This window comes from Eleutherodactylus coqui, chromosome 2 (assembly GCF_035609145.1).
Source record: "Eleutherodactylus coqui strain aEleCoq1 chromosome 2, aEleCoq1.hap1, whole genome shotgun sequence".
NCBI lineage: Eukaryota > Metazoa > Chordata > Amphibia > Anura > Eleutherodactylidae > Eleutherodactylus > Eleutherodactylus coqui.
Window position 1 is genome coordinate 251,210,269 of NC_089838.1, and position 18,719 is coordinate 251,228,987.

An 18,719-nucleotide genomic window follows, 5' to 3' on the forward strand; every position below is an offset into this window, starting at 1 on the left:
TGTGGGTGTAGTGAAAAATTAAAAATGAGGGTGTCCGTGGTAAAGTAAAGGTTAAAGGGGTTCTCGGGGACTTTTTTTTATTCTTGATGACCTACCCTCAGGATAGGTCATCATTATTTGACTGGTGAGCGTCTATAGTGTGGGATAATTAGCTGCTCCCTGGTCTGACTATTAGTGGGGACAGTGCTGGAAGCAGAGGGCATTGTCTGTATTGCAGTGGCCCAGTTTGGTAGTGCAAGCACAGTTCCGACTGAATTCAAAGGGAATTATACCCATTAGTGCCAAACCAGGTTGCTAAAATGTTGACAGAGCGATCTGCCTCAAGCACTGTCCGCACTAACAGCAGGACCAGGAATCAGCTGATCAACTGGGATCCTGAGTCATAGACCCCTGCTGATCAAGTTTTGATGACCTATCCTGCGAATTGGTACCAGAGAACTCCTTTGATTTTTTTTTCGTTCAATAGCTATGTGGATATCTTAAGTTTTCAGGAAACTTTTGTTATCAAATATGGTCTACTCTGAAACCACTTCATACTTCTACCTGTTAGAGACTGTTGTATATTGGTTTATGGCTTATTGCCTATTTCACTAATGTAACCATGCAAATCAGTAATGGGATAATACTCTGCATTCCCCTCTATTGGAGCTTCGATTGTGGCTCTTTCCACAAAGAGATACATTGCTCCCTATAATCTTGCTAATATAACAATAACTATGGCGTATTCAGGTGTCTCCGGAAGATTTGTCATGGAAAGCCATTGTGCAGTGTTACAGCAGGAGTCCTCAACCCTGAAACCAAGTAGTCATCCTAACCCCCCTAGCTAAGTACCATTGATAAGTAGGTTTATTTATTATTCACATTCTATATATCTTATGTGTGGAGTCCTTTATCTTATCCTTGCATCCTTCACAGTACAGTGGGCTGAGTGCATCACTGGACATGTGCTATTTCATTCTTTTATGAATTCTCAAGTTACAGCCTAGAGAAGACAAGAACCATATAACTTTACCATATTAAATAATGCATACCATCATTTCAGCATCTACAGCTCAATATATTATTAAAGAAGCTGCTGCAATGGTGAACCTCATTGTTCATAGTCGGCTCTGCATCCCCACTGATGCTTTCCCTTGTCTACATGTGATACAGACTAACATAATATTTCTGAAGTCAAAAGTTGAAGAAAAAGGACAGCTCCGGGAAATCTTTAAAGAAACACTCTGGGCAAAACTTATACTATGTGTTATGCTTAAGGCGACCCTCTGGTCTGGACAAACGAGACGGACAGTCCAGTGTGCACCACTACCGGTCGCACACTATGCAGTAGTATACATAGATGGTCTAAAACACTACACTTGCTTTGATTGACCAGTACTGCCCATATGAACAGGACTAGACTATTGATGCATACTAAATGCATGATTTCAATGAGAGTTGTGCCTGCAATTATAAGCGCCGGCCACTACACAGGGAATGAAGCAGCGGCTTCCGCTCTGAACTGGGTGTAGCCTAGCCTAGCACTGACAGCCAGTGCTGCCTGGAAAAACCCTTTAAGGAGCACCAACGAGAAAATTCCTGTGTCTTGCACCTCTTATTTAGGCACGCTAAAATATGTAACGCAGTATATCATCTTTGTGTAGACTTTTTGGAATTTTTTGGTAATTTTTCATTAAAAATGTATTAAGAAATTAGATATATACACTTTACTGTATATGCTTGTTCAAAGTGTATTTTACAAGGACAATTAACTACTGATGAGATTCTCTCAAAATTCCTAGTGTTGAATTCCCTGCAGCACCAGTAAAACATTAAGTAATATACAGAGCTCATTGCAATCAATGGCCTGTCTGTGCGTAATTGCATCTGGAAGATCCCTGGCCACAGAATGGATAGTCACTTATGGAAGTAAGCGACTATCCATTCTGTGCTTAGAACGTTCTTTTAGTTTGGCAACTGCACTAAAACTTTAAAAAAATTGTTTCTTAATTTTTGGTCACGCAGGCTGCAAATACAGTACAGGCGGTGGTGGCGGCATTTCTGTAGTTGGATTAATTCAGGCCTTTATTCTCAGCTTGCAATTTTCAACTCTGGCAACTTGTGACTCCCTTGATCTCCAAGCATATCCCTCTGGCTGAATACCAGAAACTTGTTCTATGCAACTCAAATGAATGCTGCTCTTTTGGGTATATTCCATTATATGTCCAGACTTCTGCAGTTTGCATTGTCTTACTGCCACTACATTATCTGCTGCCCTTACTAACTACTGTGCCGCATCACACAGAACTTGTATACATAGCACTTGGAACACGTAGGTAATGTGACTTGATGTTTTCATGCCCTTACGTTGCTCCTGTTGTTCTTACAGTAAAATTCCAGCTGAACGTAACCCGACCTGCTCTATTAAAGGGGTTTTGTTCCCAAAAACTTTCATCACCTATCCGTAAAATAGGTGATGATTGTTGCTGGAGATCTGACTGTTAGTGCCCAGGGATCAAAAAAACATCACTCCCTTGAGTGAATGGAGTGGAGTTGCACATGCATGACCACCAATCCATCATCTGTCTATGCAGATAGCAAACTCAGCTATCTCTCTCAGTTCAATAGAAGTGAATGGAACATTGGTGACATATCTGCTATGCCCCTCTATTCACTAAGACTTGGGGTATACCATCATCGTGATCCTTGGGATCCCAGCAGTTATAAATTTAGCATCTATCATGTAGATTGGTGATCAAATGTTTTTGGGAAGATAATCCTGTTAATTTAGAATTCACTAATACAGTATTTCAAGATGGATTTTCTAAACCAGGAAACCTTTTTCATAGCATGCCAGTGCAAGTAAAGGAACAGGATCTGGATGACGTCATGGCATCACCCCCATCCATATAACCCTTTTTCCAATGCAGGTGTCCTGTCATTCGCTGCTTGGTGCCAATGAGTATCTTATTTCTATCACTTTAGAAGGTACCTGAATGATTGTCTGTCAAAAATCCATCAGTGAACTCAGGGTATAATGTGCACTTCTACTCAACTACATCTCATGCAGTGTATGAACTAATTGACCAACAGGGAGGTGACTCAACTAGCCAACCAATCAACCATAATAGAAATGTATTCATTCTTGGCCTGCCTCTGTATAGGTGCCAGTTATTGTTCTGACTGAGGTGTTTGGTGAAGCAGCAGACTCCTGTCAGCTAAGAACTTGTGACTATATTGTGTCATATATATATATTGCATTTGGCATTAAACACCCTATCCTCTATCTAGGGACAAACTAGGTTTCTGATGTGGGGCTGCCCTTATCAGGGCAATCGCCTTACCGCTAGTCAGGGTCTGCATACCAAAGTTGGGTAGGGATAGCTTTCCCCTCCCTGTACTTCACTCACCATTATTTGCCCTATCTTGTGTTCTCCGCGTTTTGGTGATATTATAGGTCTTTATTGCTCTTTCTGGATATTTATTATGTCTTGGCCTTAGTGACATCGATGGAGGGTGCCATACTTGTGCCCTGCACAAATGTAACAACCCTTCTATGATTACCTGTCTATTACTTAACATCCATGTGAACTGAAAACTTCTGCAATACTTTTACTAAATCTTTTTTAAAAGTGTCATTTTATTGCAACATAAAACAATATTATAGAGGGAAAAAATATATATATTTCAATTTTTGGAAACAAAAATGCCAGATACATGGAGCAACATATCATTGTAGGATTTGCTAGTCAATAAAATGAGAGAATTCGTCAGGGTCATGTCAAGGACACTCTGTACTGCATAGACAAATCACTGCAAATCTTATTTTCATTTGTGTGGCATTACTATTAGCTCTGTTCTCCTCAAGGGAAAGATTGTGTCTTTTTCACAGTCCCTTTCACATTATCCTTGACAGCTAAACCTGACTGAAGAAGGCAGAACATTGAGTCTGATTTGTTTGGATCATACAACAGAAACAATCAATCCCACACAACTTGACCAGCCAGTCTTGCTCAATATTCTCTTCCCAAAGGCAATGAGTGTAACAGGCAAAAAAAAAAAAAAAACTTGGAGGAGGTCGAGTAGACCCATGACAAACCAGGAGGGTTGAAGACAAGAAAAGATATAACTTCTGACAAGCGGAAATGTCTGATGTCAAAGGCACAGGCTGAAAAGCCAGTTGAATGCCAACATGAGACATCTTAGCTTTAACAGAACTGTGTCAGAGGCAAATTGTGTATGTATAAAACAAGCATGAGTTGTGAGAAACTGTAATAAGAGATAAAGATATTCTACAGTGACAGAGCTCTGTAAAATGAATGGAACTGAAAGTAAAATCTAATTGTAGTTGGGAAGTTGCTTTTGCTTTAGCAGAAATACAAAAAATAGTGTATACAGGGTAAAAACCCCTGAAGACACAAACTCAACGCCCATGGCCCAATCCGGCCCGCCGCTTCATGTTATGTGCCTGTGAAGCCTGGACATAAAAGAGCCTCTTCTAGAGCATAGTGTCCTGAGCTGTGCGGGGAAGACCATCTGGCGCAATGTGGATTCATTTGCAGCCTGCCGCTGGGTACTGGGATCACGGTCACAATTTTGGTTCTACACTGCAATGTCAGGTGCATGCGGTCTAAGCACTGTGGCTGTTACTGCAGTACCTGAAGTCTTTGGTGTGCACTTCCATGTTTACTTCTTTTGCTGAGCCTATCCTGCAGTTTAATAATACTTGCCATTGCCTAGACCATGAGGCGGCTTGCATATCCCAGCTGATCCTTGCTACCTGTTCAAGCCTGCCTGTCCATATCCTGTGGGCCTGCTGCACAGATCAGAGAAAATGCTATGTTATACTGCTGCCTAACCCAGTCAGTAAGGGTTCTTCTGACCTAAGGGATTATTAAAGAACCTTTCACCAGGTTCTGGTAACTCCCATAATTTTAACTTTTCTCCAACTACCTGGCAGTTTAGAGTCAAGTGTCTATGTTGGGAGACCCAATTTTCCTAGACTACAACCTTACTATGGTTGTTGTATTCTCCCCTCTCTTTTTAATATATCCTTTTAAAGTACAGTCTTACAATTACAAATGGCCCTTTGAAGGCAACCATAATGCTCGGTGAAAATGAGTTTGACATCCCTGCCTTAACCCTTTCCAATCCAATTTGTATTCTGGTTTTCCTAGGGGGCTTACTCTTTTTCTGCTGTTACACAATGGCGCTGTATGCTGGCTAAAGCCAGTACTGCATGAAGTGACACATTGAATAGGTTCCAACAGCAGAGAGGCTGGCAACATACAGTAAGAGAACCCCGACGGACGTCTTCCAACATCGGAGCTGTACAGCCTTAAATCATAATGTCTTTAGACGTCAGACAGTGGATTGGAAAGGGTTAAGAGACCATTACACACAAATCAACAGCAATCAACTAATATTTCCAGTAGAAGCTGTGGGTGGCTACAGATTTTCCAAATAGCAACTACTAAAGAGCAAATGTAGTGATCAATGGCATTCATTCGAATGAATAGATGATTATGTAATACTGATAGGTCAATTTCTCTACAGTGGATGTTGCTCTATGACATCTATATACCTTCATACGGTAAATGGAAATAATGTGTTATTATTAGGTAACACTTCAATCAGATAATCAAATAATGATTTGTCTTTTTCTAAAATTCTTAGGCAGCAACACAACAGCTTTAAATCAGTACAATACATCACTGAAACATATAGTACCACATATAAAAGTCAGTCTCAAATTATATATACAATTGTATATTACTACAACTTTGCCTTTTGTATTTTACCATTTCTAATCCAATGTAGTCATGAAAAAAAAAAAGCTAATCATAATATAGATGTTAAAGGTTAGTCTCATAAAGACAACCCTTTCTGTATGGGAGCTGGTTGGGTAATAATCAGCTGTTACTGTTGGGGTAGTCATGTTTGGTTATATATTTCCCCAGCAGCAATTTGGTAGTCCATCAACAGTCATGCTAGGTTTACTAGAGTGATCTTTTCTTACATAGCAGCGCTCTTTTTTGGCTTATACAAGGAGGTCCCAAGCAGGGCATCTCACTCTATAGTATTCATAGGACACCACCTTTAAAGGGCTATTCCCAATATTTCCACACGATAGGTGTTAAAAGTCTGATCAATGGGGGCCTGACCATTGGGCCCCTACACTCCTAAGAATGAGGACCCCATGTCCCCCGTTCTCTCATCACTATTGGCTTTCTACATTCACCCACAGTGATGTCAAATTGAATGGAGTGGTGGCCAAGCATGGCTACTGCTGCTTTGATTTCAATGGAGCTGACAAAAATAGCCAAGTGCAAGCACTCACTCAGTTATCTCCATCAACCCATTGAAAATCAATGGAATTGCACGATGCTTGCTCTGCCACCGATATGATAGGATATAAAAGTCTATTTTGACAATACCCCTTTAGCTATTTACAAAACCCCTATTTACAAAAATGCATGCAATGCAGAAAGAATCAGAATGGTGCCCATACCCTTTAAATATTGTAACCCAGTCCACAGTTGGTTTTTCTGGAGAATTGCAAATAACTTTTGGAGGTTTTTTAAATAATTTATTCAACTAAAAAGTCACAAACCGTTTCATTGCTTGTTACATTTTGTATGCTAACTCCAACTGAATATTGGCAATAACATTCAAGCCATCAGTCCACTATCTAGACCTCTGACAGTAGACTGGATGAAAAAAGCTGTGCAGCAATAATTTAGATTGTAACAAGTCATTTCTCTTGGTGATAGATGGACACATGATTTACTGAATCCAATGCTTAGCAAAACATTTCATATTTACGATCAGAGAAATCATCACATTAATTTCAATCCATAGTGTTTGTGTGATGACTTAATTCAGCACTCTTCGAAGGCAAGCTCATGACGATGGAACTTTATCTTCCTGCAATAAAAGTTCTTTTTCTCTTATTTTCTGTACATACATAGTTATGGTCTACTCAGGATTTAAGAAATTTCCACAGAAATGATATTGCTTAGAACATAAAAAGTATACTTCAGCGGCAGAAATGCCCATACACCATTCTAGTCAGCGTTCTACCATTTTAGACACACACATTGCTAAAAGTTGCACGTAAATCAAGCATTCAGCCAATTTTTCTTTTAATTACTTCTTATAAAGCAACTTTGTTGAACTGGGAGGCACATTAAGACCTTGCAGTGGGTTGGATCTACATTCATGAAATTCAAAAGACAGATTTAAAGCTAGGCTTTTTCCCCCACTTAGGACAAAGGTTCAATTAATTGCTCTTGCCCTGTATTTTTATGTCCACTTGCACCCAGGGCAGATGCCCCACCATCCCTTTCTATCTATGCCCTTGCTAATACTTCACTAAAGGCATAGAGACTGTTCTGGTGGGAGGAGGAAACTGGCTACATATGAGCACTCAAACAAAGATTTTCATGCTTTATTCACAAAATATGAGCGTATAGTTGGGATTTTTTTTTAGAGGAAATCATACGTTTTGCTGTTTTCTATCAATATTCTACCACTTCTGATTCTTTACAAAGTGTTTGTCTACTTCTACATAGCAGATTGGCTATGATATGGTCTAATATCTCCAGAACTGAAATTTTTAATATTTGAATTGATGTGAGTGCCCACCTTTGCCATATAATGAAGCTCAAAAAAGAAACGCACTAGCCTATATTAGTTACACTTGACATTTTGACAGTGAATGAATCCAGATATATAGTCAAAGAAGAACCAGCAGACTGTTGTCTACAACTGTATCCATGTTTTTGCTATACCCTTGGCCATGTGGACTATTGCAATTAGGACACAAGCAGCTGACACATGTGGAAATATTTACGTACAAGAGATAGCATTCACTTAATTTCTGATCTTGCTTACAATTCAAAAATGGAGAATTACATTATATTCTGCGGCTATACCAAGAAAAGCTGTATAAAAATGAAGTAGAATGTCTCCCGAAAGTCATATACAACCAAAGATACACTTCAAACAAAGTGGTCATGTTGTCCTAGTAGAAAACCTAAACCTCAGTAAGCACCATTGTTGTAAACACTGTAAAGCGTTAACTCTACTTAGTAATGCCCCTTAATATGTCAATACAACATTATACAATATTTTATAAATATAATTTCTTATAATGTCTTACCTGGTTCTGTGATTGTCAGCACTTTCTCTCTCAGCATCAAGCAGCGCCTCCACCTGAGGATGCAGAGTTCCACTATAAAAAGATTTGGACAGAAGAATTAACAGTCCAAGGCAGAACTTTGCCCCCATTTCTTCTAACTCCTTTGTTCCAACCTGTAAGCCCTGTGAAGGATGCAGATGATATGGAAATGAGTAGAGCGCAATCAATCTTAAAGATAAACAACCAGCACAGAACGTGTACACATTAATTGAACTGAATCCCATGAAATCATTAATAACTTCTACACTTGCATTTAAATGCTCCTGCGACTGTTTGCAGATGATCGACCAGCGCTATTTATCTAATTGTAAAGTTCTCCAATTCTCTAAACTTTCTTTTACTTTGTTTCTAAGAGGAAGAAGAAAAAAAAGAATAGACACTTGACTTGTTGCTTACTAAATTAACTCATTTAGTATACGGTTTGATTATAATGCAATCACACTATATTGTACCTGACATACACTTCCTTGTTAATATTTCAAAATGTAATAAAAATTGTTACAAAAATAAAACAAGTGATAGAAATGAGCAGAGCAGCTGCTGCAGTAACATGCCAGGAAGAGGATCGATATATAGTAGAGGGCATAATAGCGTAATGGTCTTAGAAATGTATTGACACTAGCAGATCAACAATACAGTAAAATCTTAGGCTATATTGCTGATATTAAAAAAAGGACTTGGGGATTTTAGTTAACTGTAAACTTAACTGGAGCAACCAGTGTCAGGCAGCTGCTGTCAGGGCTAATAGGATCATGGGATCCATCGAAAGAGGTCCAGGGGAACATGATGACAACCTTGTTTCTCCTGCTTACAAATCACTGGTCAAAACACACATGGAATATAGTATTCAGTTTTGGGCATCGGTACTAAAGGAGGACATATCAGAGCTTGAGCGAGTTCAAAAGCCAGCAACTAAATTAATAAATGGAATGCCTGAGGAACGGCCTAATAACTAGGTATAAATACATTAGGGGACAATACAGAGATCTCTCCCATGGTCTATTTATACCCAGGACTGTGACAAGGCAGTGCCCTCTACGTCTAGAAGAAAGAAGGTTTCTACACCAAAATAGCAGGGAGTTCTTTAGTGTAAGAGCAGTGAGACTGTGGAACTCTCTGCCTAAGGAGGTGGTGATGGCAAATTTACTAAAAGAGTTCAAGAGAGGCCTGGACGCCTTTGAGTGCAATAATATTATATATAATAGTCACTGACTACTGCAGAAGGGTTGTTGATACAGAGATTTATTCTGACTACCAGATTGAAGTTGGGAAGGAATTTTTGTCTCTAAAATTAGGAAAACTGATCTATCATGTTTTTTTTGCCTTCCTCTGGATCAACATTGCATGATAATCGGCTGAAATGGATGGACATATTTCTTTTTCCAGCCTTGCACACCATGTTATTATAGTATTTTTCTTTATATAGCACCAACCGCAGCACTTTCTTTTTTTTAGAAATACCTGGATTTCAAAATTGATTGCTAATAAAAATTTGGCCTGATTATTATCCAAGCCATGATCGCAATTGAACACAATCTTACTAAACTAATAGTATACAAACTGTTCAGTTCTTTAACAGAGCACATTGAGTACAGTATGGGGAGAATACAGTATGGGGAGAAAAGTAAGTCTCTGTGTTAATAACGTTTTCAAGAAAAGCTAAAAGGTGTTTCAATTAACAATAGGAGATTGAAATTGTGGGGTTTACAGGTATTTTAGCAATTAAATAAAAGCACACAATGCCTGGTTACTGACAAATTTGTTCGCATCAAGAGAGTTTGTTACATGTGAACTATGCCTCAATGCAAACAACTTCCAGAAGACCTCCGAAGACTAGTTATAAGGACACATGCAGGAGGAAATAGACACAACGGCATTTTTAAAGACCTGGATTTACCTCAGTGCATAGTAAAACAAATTATCTACAAATAGAAAAAATCCAGGATTGTTGCTACTCTCCCCTGGAGTGACGTCCCTGTTAAGATTACTTCCAGAGCACTCTTAGGGCAATCCTGAAAGAAGTTGAGAATACTCTACAAACTGCAAAAACCTCTGTTCATGTGTCCATCATTAGAAAAACACTGAACAAGAATGATGTTTATGGAAAGACACCAAGAAGGAAGTCACTGCTGTCCAAAATAACTATTGGTAGTTTAACACAAAGGCGAGAAAATAGTGAGATTTTTGCCTGATGCGACAGTCAGTAAAAAGCAGATTAGGAGACCAATAATTTTTCAGTGGTTTCCTTCCCATTAGCGACGTTTTCACTGATGCGATGTTGAGAGAACAAAAAATTGCGGCGTGCTCTGTCTTTCTGTGATCTGCAATTTTTGTTTTATCTCCCAGGTTTCCTTATTGAGCCTCCTTTTTATTGCAGCGCAACGCAAGAAACATGCATTGCAATGAATGCGATTTTAACATTAGAAAAAGTTTTAAGGACAGATGAGATAAAAATGGAACTTTTTAGTACCACGTTTTATTAAATTTGAGCATAGTAAGTAACAGAACAAAACACAAACACAGTTTTTCTTTTATAAACAAGCATATCCCAATTATTACAAAGTATGATATTTATGCTGTGCAGCCAGGTAAAAAATTAAATAAAAACAAGAAACAAAGAAATAACGGAGAACAATCCTTGTAATAATATTTAAAAAAAAAAACAAATAAACTAGCAGTCATACTCAAGAAATGTAACCATTATATCGCAGACAGTATACGTTCAGCTTAACAGTTTGATAAATAGCCTCAATCACCAAGTATAGCTTAGAAAATAGTGAAGGAAGCAGAGAAGGAAAAATGAAACAAGTAATCAGCACTGGTATTTTGAGAAGTTGAACCACTTTCCCCATTGCATTTTAAATGTCAAGAGGGACCATGACCTACTCAAAATCATATGCTCCATCATACAATTAGAATTAACTGCTTGTACAATTTCAAATATAGGAGGAGCAGTGGAACCTTTCCACCATTCAGCAATATAATATCGAGCTACATTTAACATATATGTGAATATAGTTAAATTATTATCATCCTTAGTCTCTAAATATGATAGAGGTGGTAGCAAGCTAGACGACCAGATATGTGAGTCTTCCACCCAGTGTTTTTAGTATCCACCAATACTTCAGCTGGTCTGAGATAGTAGCATAATAATAACTCAATATACTTGGACAACCCCAACACATCTAAGGAAATAGGAATGTACAAAACATTAGCAGCAACCCTTGCTCTTTGACCCTTCTATGTAAAGGACATAAGTAAGCTGGGAATGCGGGTAATAAGCGCTTTGAAAAATAGAATTGGGAGATTTTGAAAAAGATAATGAATGTTAGGGAGAAGTAACATTTTTGTAGCAGAAATCCACCCTATTTATGGCATAGGCAGTTTGAAGTAGTTACCAATATATTTTTGCAATGAGTGGATAAGTGAATTGTAATTAATGGAGCCTAAGCAGTCCAAGGGGAATGTAAGTGTTATTCCTATGTAAATATTGGAGCTGTTGGACCATTTAACTCCTTGAGTGGCACGCCCAGAAATTTTCCAGGACGAGCTCCAGTGCCCATAGCGATATAGCCCAGATGATTTCCGGCCTATGTTTCACTATGGGAGCTGCAGAGCACAATGCCACAAGCTGTGGCAGTGTGCTCTGCCTGAACAGACCCTCATAGAATAGTTCAGGACTTTGAAAAACAGAAGCAGGAAGATATTGCCGATCTACCGTCAATCTCCCGCTTCTAAATTCAAAGTCCTGCACTGCTTTGTTTACAGGTTGCCATAGAAACCATGGGCTTGTCAGAAGCCACCCGATGGTCTCTATGGCAGGGAGAGCTGGTGCTTGGCTGTCAGAGGACAGCCAGGCACCAGCTCTAACAGCAGAGATCAGAGAAAACCTCTGATCTCTGCTGTGTTAACCCTTTAAATACTGCAGCATGTAAAAGGGCTGTCACCATCGGACCCCCGGAATATGATCAGGGGGTCCTGATGGGTCTCTGTGGAAGTCCCCTAAAGGGACAAAAATAAAAAAAAAAGTTTAAAAATTAAAAAAAATAAAGATAAAAACACTTGTCTCCCTTTACTTTGTAAAAAATTAAAAATAAAATTACACATGTGGTTTTCCTGCATCGTAATGACCCAGAGAAGGAAGTTAGTACATTATTTAACCCCTTAATGACACGGCCCCTTTTTTCCACATTTCTTTTTTTCCTCCCCCCGTTTAAAAAAATCATAACTCCTTTATTTATCCATCGAAGTCGCTGTATGAGGGCTTGTTTTTTGCGGGACGAGTTGTATTTTTAAATGGTGCTATTTAAAGTACCATAAAATGTACTAAAAAGCTTTTACATAATTCTAAGTGGAGTAAAATGAAAAAAAAAAATGACATTCCGCCATCTTTCAGTGCATTTTGTTTTTATGGCGCACAAACTGCAACAAAAATGACCCGATAACTTTATTCTATGGGTCAGAACGATTACTACGATACCAAACGTGTACAGTTTTTTGTTTTTGCTGTAGTATTTGTATTTTTTTCAAAGACATTTAATTTTTAAAAATTATTTTCTGCTGCATCTTCTGCGCGCAATAACTATTTTTCTGTCGACATACTTGAGCAAGGGCTCATTTTTTGCGGGATGTCCTGTTTATGTTAGTGCTAATTTGGAATACATACGACTTTTTGATCGCTTTTTTTTGCATTTTTTATGGGGAAAAGTGCATTTCTGTTTTTTTTTGGACTACATTCACCGTGTGGGGTAAATAATGCACTACTTTGATAGATCGGACATTTATGGACACGGCGATACCAAATATGTATTTTTATTTTATGATTTAGATTTTTTTTATTATAGATATGGCAAAAGGAGGGCGATTTAAAGTTTTACTTTTTTTTTTAAAATGTGAAAAAGTCGTGAAAAAAAACAAAAAAACCCCTAAATCCTACTGGCTTGTAGAATTACTTTAATACATTATTTATACTGCTCAGAGAATGCAGTGCAAAATAAAAATAAAAAGCATGCCAGAATTACAGATTTTGTTAATCTTGCCACTAGAAAAAAATGGAATAAAAAGCGATCCAAATTTTATCTGTTCCAAAAAATTAGATAAATGAAGACTAGAGTTCATCCTGCAAAAAATAAGGCCTTCTAGAGCTACGGCAATGGAAAAAAAAAATACGGCTCTTGGAATGTGGCGATACAAAAGCAAACCTTCAAGAAAAAAAAGTTTTAAATGTACAAAAATAGCAAAACATAAAAAAATTGTATAAACTTGGTGCACTCATATCAATAAGCTAGAGAATGGTTGAAAAACAAAAAGAATTGTGGTTTGGAAGGGCCAAGTCAGACTCCTGACCTTAACTTTATTGAGATGCTGTGGCATGACCTCAAGTGGGCTGTGCACAAAAGGCATCCCAGAAATATTGATGAGCTGAAACACATTTGCCAGTTGAAATGGGTCAAAATTCCTCCTCAACATTGTGCAAATCTTGTTTGCAACTACAGGAAATGTTTTGTGAAGGTACTTGCTACTAAGGCCTTAGTCACACGGGCGTTTTTTCGCGCGATTTGCGGATCGCATGACGGATGCGCATCCGCAAATCGCGTGACCGGGGCCAAAAAAAATTTAAAAATCACCCGAAAAATCTGCTCCTAGCCGCGTTTCATTAGAAACAAGCCGGAGCTGTCCAGCGCATTGAATTCAATGGAGCTGGCAATACAGCCGGCTCCATTGAAAACAAAGCGCTGCGGGCGAGCGCGGGATGAATTGTCGGGAAGGGCCTAAATATATAAGCCCTTCCCTGCAATTCATACAGAAAAGTGTAAAAATAAAAAATATATATATATATATATACTTACCTTGTCCCGGCAGATGGAGTTCAGCACGGCCGGCCTGCAGTGGGTGTGAAGGGGGTGTGAGTCAGACTTGCCCCTGATTGGCTCAGCGCAGGGACCAATCAGGGGCAGCTCTCACTCACACCCATGCCGATTGTGTTTGTGTATAATTTTGACTAAGATAACAGACCACGTTTTATTTATGATCAATATCAATGCAGACATCCAGGCAGATCCAAAGGTGAGAGAGTTAGAGTGAGTGAGTGAGTGAGCGTCAGTGAGAGAGAGAACAATGTCTCCCTCAATGTTGCAGCATTGTTCAAGCATTCCTATGTAGTTCAATAATATCTTTAGAAGATGTTACCCCGGCATTGAAGCATAGTGCTGACAATTGTATCACAGCTAGAGAACCACTCACTGTTTCATTTCTAAACAAGCATAATAAATATAGACCTATCTTGGCTATAACAGTTAGACATGCAGGTGTCCTGCGGGAAGGCTATATTACAATGAGAGGAAAGCAAGTCTAATTGAAGGTCTCATCAAACAGTAGGTTGCTCTCTTGTACTATTCCATGTGCTGACATGAGTGCAGAGTTTGTAGGAACTCGGAATGACATCAACCACTGGCATATTGGGATTACAGACAATATTCATTTCTTTATGGTAATGACATTCTCTTCCATAATATCTTGAACCTCTACACACAAAGGCATTGCTGAGATAAGCCCATTTAGGTACTTCACAAGAGGATTTAACATCTGCTTAGCAATGTAATACATGGGAAACCGTTTTTCTAGCCTTGCCATCTACATTTCATGATCCCAGTGCTACACACAGGGGAAGACTTATGAAACCGTCTAAAATGAAAATGGTCTTCGTTCTACCTAGCAGCCAATCACAGTGCAGCTTTCATTTTGTATTCTGCTCTGGTAAAATGAAAGCTGAGTTGTGATTGGCTGTGGTGGACAGTTAGTAAACTTTAGACAGTTTCATAAATTTGCCCCTATGAACGTTCGTATGGACAGACAAGGAAAAGAGAAACTGCTGGTGGTTACACATGATTGCAAAGTAATGCACTTACAATATTAAAGCTAACACAATGAAAGTCGAGTCATTCGCACCCCACTAAGTAGAAGCGGAGGCATACAGTACTTATAGTGATTATGCTTGTGGGCTGACACATTTTCATTTATAACTACTTTTCGTTATGGAGACTTAATACAAATTTAGTTATTCATAGGAATGATTCAACAACTGGTGCTAGACTTCACAATGGAATCTGATGCTTCATTATTACTCATTCTAATTACTAAATGATAACTTCTTTGTATTTGTGCTTCCATTACACTGCCTGGTAATGATAGGCTTTATCTACACAGGATCTGTCAGAAGAACACTGCATTGTATAAAGAATTGGTTCATTCTGCTACTCAGAGATTTTGCTCCCACAACAGATACAGTCTTGGGCTCGGAGACTTAACCCCGTGGATATAATCCCTGTTACATTCAAATAGTATATATTTTGTAAACTGTTAAAATCTCCTTCAGTGCACTTAAAAAAGACCTGTCAGCTCTCCTGATATGACTGTTTTACTTGCATTCCTGATTAAATAACAACCCTGTAGCGGGCGGCTTAGAAGTCTTTGGAATGTTATTACTCTATTATTCCTCCTGGAAATGTAAGGAGAAAAAATGACAATTGGGTGTTACCATTTCCCTTGACAAGGAGGAGTGCTCTTACATTGACACAGAATTTTAAGAAAAAATATGCTCTTGCATTGTAATTTCATGGAGAATACAAGTAGATAGTAAACAGGTATGTCAGGAACATTACAAGTCCATATTGTACCGCTGTGCTTCTTTAATTTTACGTAGAGGTGGATGAATTTTTTTTGTAACTGATTCCATATGAACATTCTTGCAGATTCCATAACATGATATATTATAAAAACACATTGCCCTAGGAGTATTGTGCCTAAGGGACAATTCACTCCTTCACAGATGCACCTGTAGGGATACTGGATGCTGATACTACAGCCAAGGCTCATTGATACTCATACGTCCAGGTTACATTCTGCAGTTCTGGTATCCCCACTAAGAATAACCTTTTTTTTTTTCATTTTTCTGGTGACATATCTATATGAGGGCTTATTTTTTGCAGGATGAATGGTAATTTTCATTCGTACCATTTAACATGACATGTAATGTATGAGAAGAATTTAAAGAAAAAATGTTCAAGTGGGGCAAGATGGAAAAAAATATAACTGCACCATTTTGGAGGGAGGTCCTTGGTTTTTACATGTTATTGTTCGGTGGGCTCGTATGTTTACAGTAATACCAAATTTATATAATTTGTTATGTTGCATTACTTAAAAAAATAAAATACCTTTTTGAAAAAAAAATTGATGTCACCATATTTTGATCCCCATAACAGTTTATTTTTCTGTTGATAGGGTTGTGTGAGGGCTCATTTTTTTGTAAAACATACATTTTTTATGTATGTTTTTTGCAATAAAAAAGTCTTTATTTTAGTTATTTTTACTGTTTTTTAGTCCTCATAGGGGACTTGAACTTGCGATTGTTCGATTGCTTATGCGGTATAATGCAATACTATGATACTGCATTAAACTGCATTTTTACAGGCTTGCTATTTAAGATGTTCCACAGACAACAGGTACATCATTATAGTCAAACAAGCATTGCAACTCTGTGGGCCTTCGGTAGGACAAAGGAATGACACCTGGATGGCACCCCCACAATCTTATTGCAGGGTTGCCATTCAGGGTATTTAAATCCCAATCACTAATGACAAAATGTCAAAATTAACATCACCATATAAAAGGGTTAATAGCCGCAACCTGAGCTATCTCCAACCGTGGCTGTTGCAAGCAGGTATCAGCTGTCAATCACAGCTGATATCCATATATGGAGGGGGCTCAGCTCTTAAGCCCACTCCAAATACAGCATATACTATATATGTCTATATACATCCTAACTGCATGGAGCATATGCAGCTAAGATGTTTATGCTGATATCAATGGGGATAAAGAGGTTGCAACATGATTAAATACTAACTTAGTCCATTAGATGGAGCAAAGGATAACACATTTGCAGATGAAATAATGTAAAAAATGCACTTGCATGTAGATATTGATTTATATATTTATTCTGGCGCCCCCTGTTGGTTTTTTATACAGTCTTAGAACATCCACCCAATGTCTTTAGTGCTGAAGAAGCTGCTTCTAGTGTGCTGACTAGTATTCTCTGGCCTGACCAATAGTAAGAGTTACTTCACTATCAATGTACAAGTGGATCCCAACAGAGAGACTGCTACTAAATATGTGTGACCACCAGAGCTGAACATGTTAGGTTGACGGTCCCAGTGGGAACCAAAAGAACCCTAAAAAGCATGTAATAGCAATATCTACACACTGAAGCATTTTTTAATGATTTCAAATAAAACGGGAATTTCTTACCGATAATTCCCTTTCTTGAAGGCATCATGACAGCATGCACCTGGAGGTTGCTCACCTGCTGACCTGATGGGACAGGAAGAGGCAGAACATAAAAGGCACCTCCCCTCCACCAAACACCAGTGTGTTCCAAATAACCACAGTGACAGTATACTTAACCAGAAGGTGTGTTTTATTGGCACCACACACCTTAGACAAAGAAATCATAAGCATACACATTACCTCATGTGTTAAACAAACAAGGGTAACCGTGTCGGTAGGGGGGGGGGGGGGGGGGGGGAACCCGTATGCTGTCATGATGCCTTCAAGAAAGGGAATTATCGGTAAGAAAAATTCCCGCTTTCCCTCCGACATCATGACAGCATACACCTGGAGGAATACCAAATAACTGGCATGGACTTTTTAGGGAGGGATTACTGCTTGAAGCACCTTCCTCCCGAGGGTTGCATCCTCACTAGATTTTAATGTCCAGCCTGTAATGTTTAATAAACGTATGACTAGAAGTCCACGTGGCTGCGTTACAAATCTGTTCGATTCAGGCGTGCGCTCTTTCTGCCCAGGAAAATGCCACCGCCCGAGTAAAGTGGGCTGTCAAACCTTCTGGGGGAGGAATGCCCCTGGCCTTGTAAGCCTCCTGGATGGCTCTTCTGAGCCACCTGGCTATTGAATCTCTAGAAGTAGCCTTCCCTTTGGCCTGCCCCTGAAATTGAACGAAAGTTTGTCAGTCTTTCTGCAACTTTCCGTTGCCTCAAGGTACGCTAATGCAGCTCTTTTAACGTCAAGATTATGGAGCCTCTGCTCCTTTTCGTTTTTAAAATTTAGACAAAGGCTGGAATGACTATTGGCTGGCCTCCGTGGAAGTCTGACAAGACTTTGGGTTGGAGGGAAGGGTCTAAGGAGAATACGATCTCATCGGGGTGCATAGTCATATATGGGGCCCTTTGCGAAAGGGCCTGAATTTCACCCACGCACATAGCTGACATAACTGCCACAAGGTGGCTACCTTGTACGTCAGCAAGGCGATGGATAGGTTTCTAATAGGTTCAAACGGGGGAAAATCGCAGAAGGCCTGAAGGACTATAGTCAGATCCCAGGGGGGGGGGGCACCATCAGCCTTATGAATCGATGCAGTCTACTCGCCCTTCTGAGAAATTTCCTGATCCCCTTGTGCTCAGCAAGCACGAGATCAAAGAATGCCCTCAAAGCCACTACTTGGGCTTTGAGGGGATCTGGACTC

The 18,719-nt window shown here is 39.1% G+C and overlaps 1 protein-coding gene across 1 annotated transcript in view; it reads right to left on the reverse strand.

Moving 5' to 3' along the window:
- Positions 1 to 18,719, reverse strand: part of AGBL1 (AGBL carboxypeptidase 1) — a 602,072-nt gene that overhangs the window by 198,927 nt on the left and 384,426 nt on the right. The window contains exon 23 of the mRNA XM_066589394.1: positions 8,144 to 8,304. Within this exon, the coding sequence (XP_066445491.1) occupies positions 8,144 to 8,304 (161 nt within the window). The remainder of the gene's footprint in view (positions 1 to 8,143; positions 8,305 to 18,719) is intronic.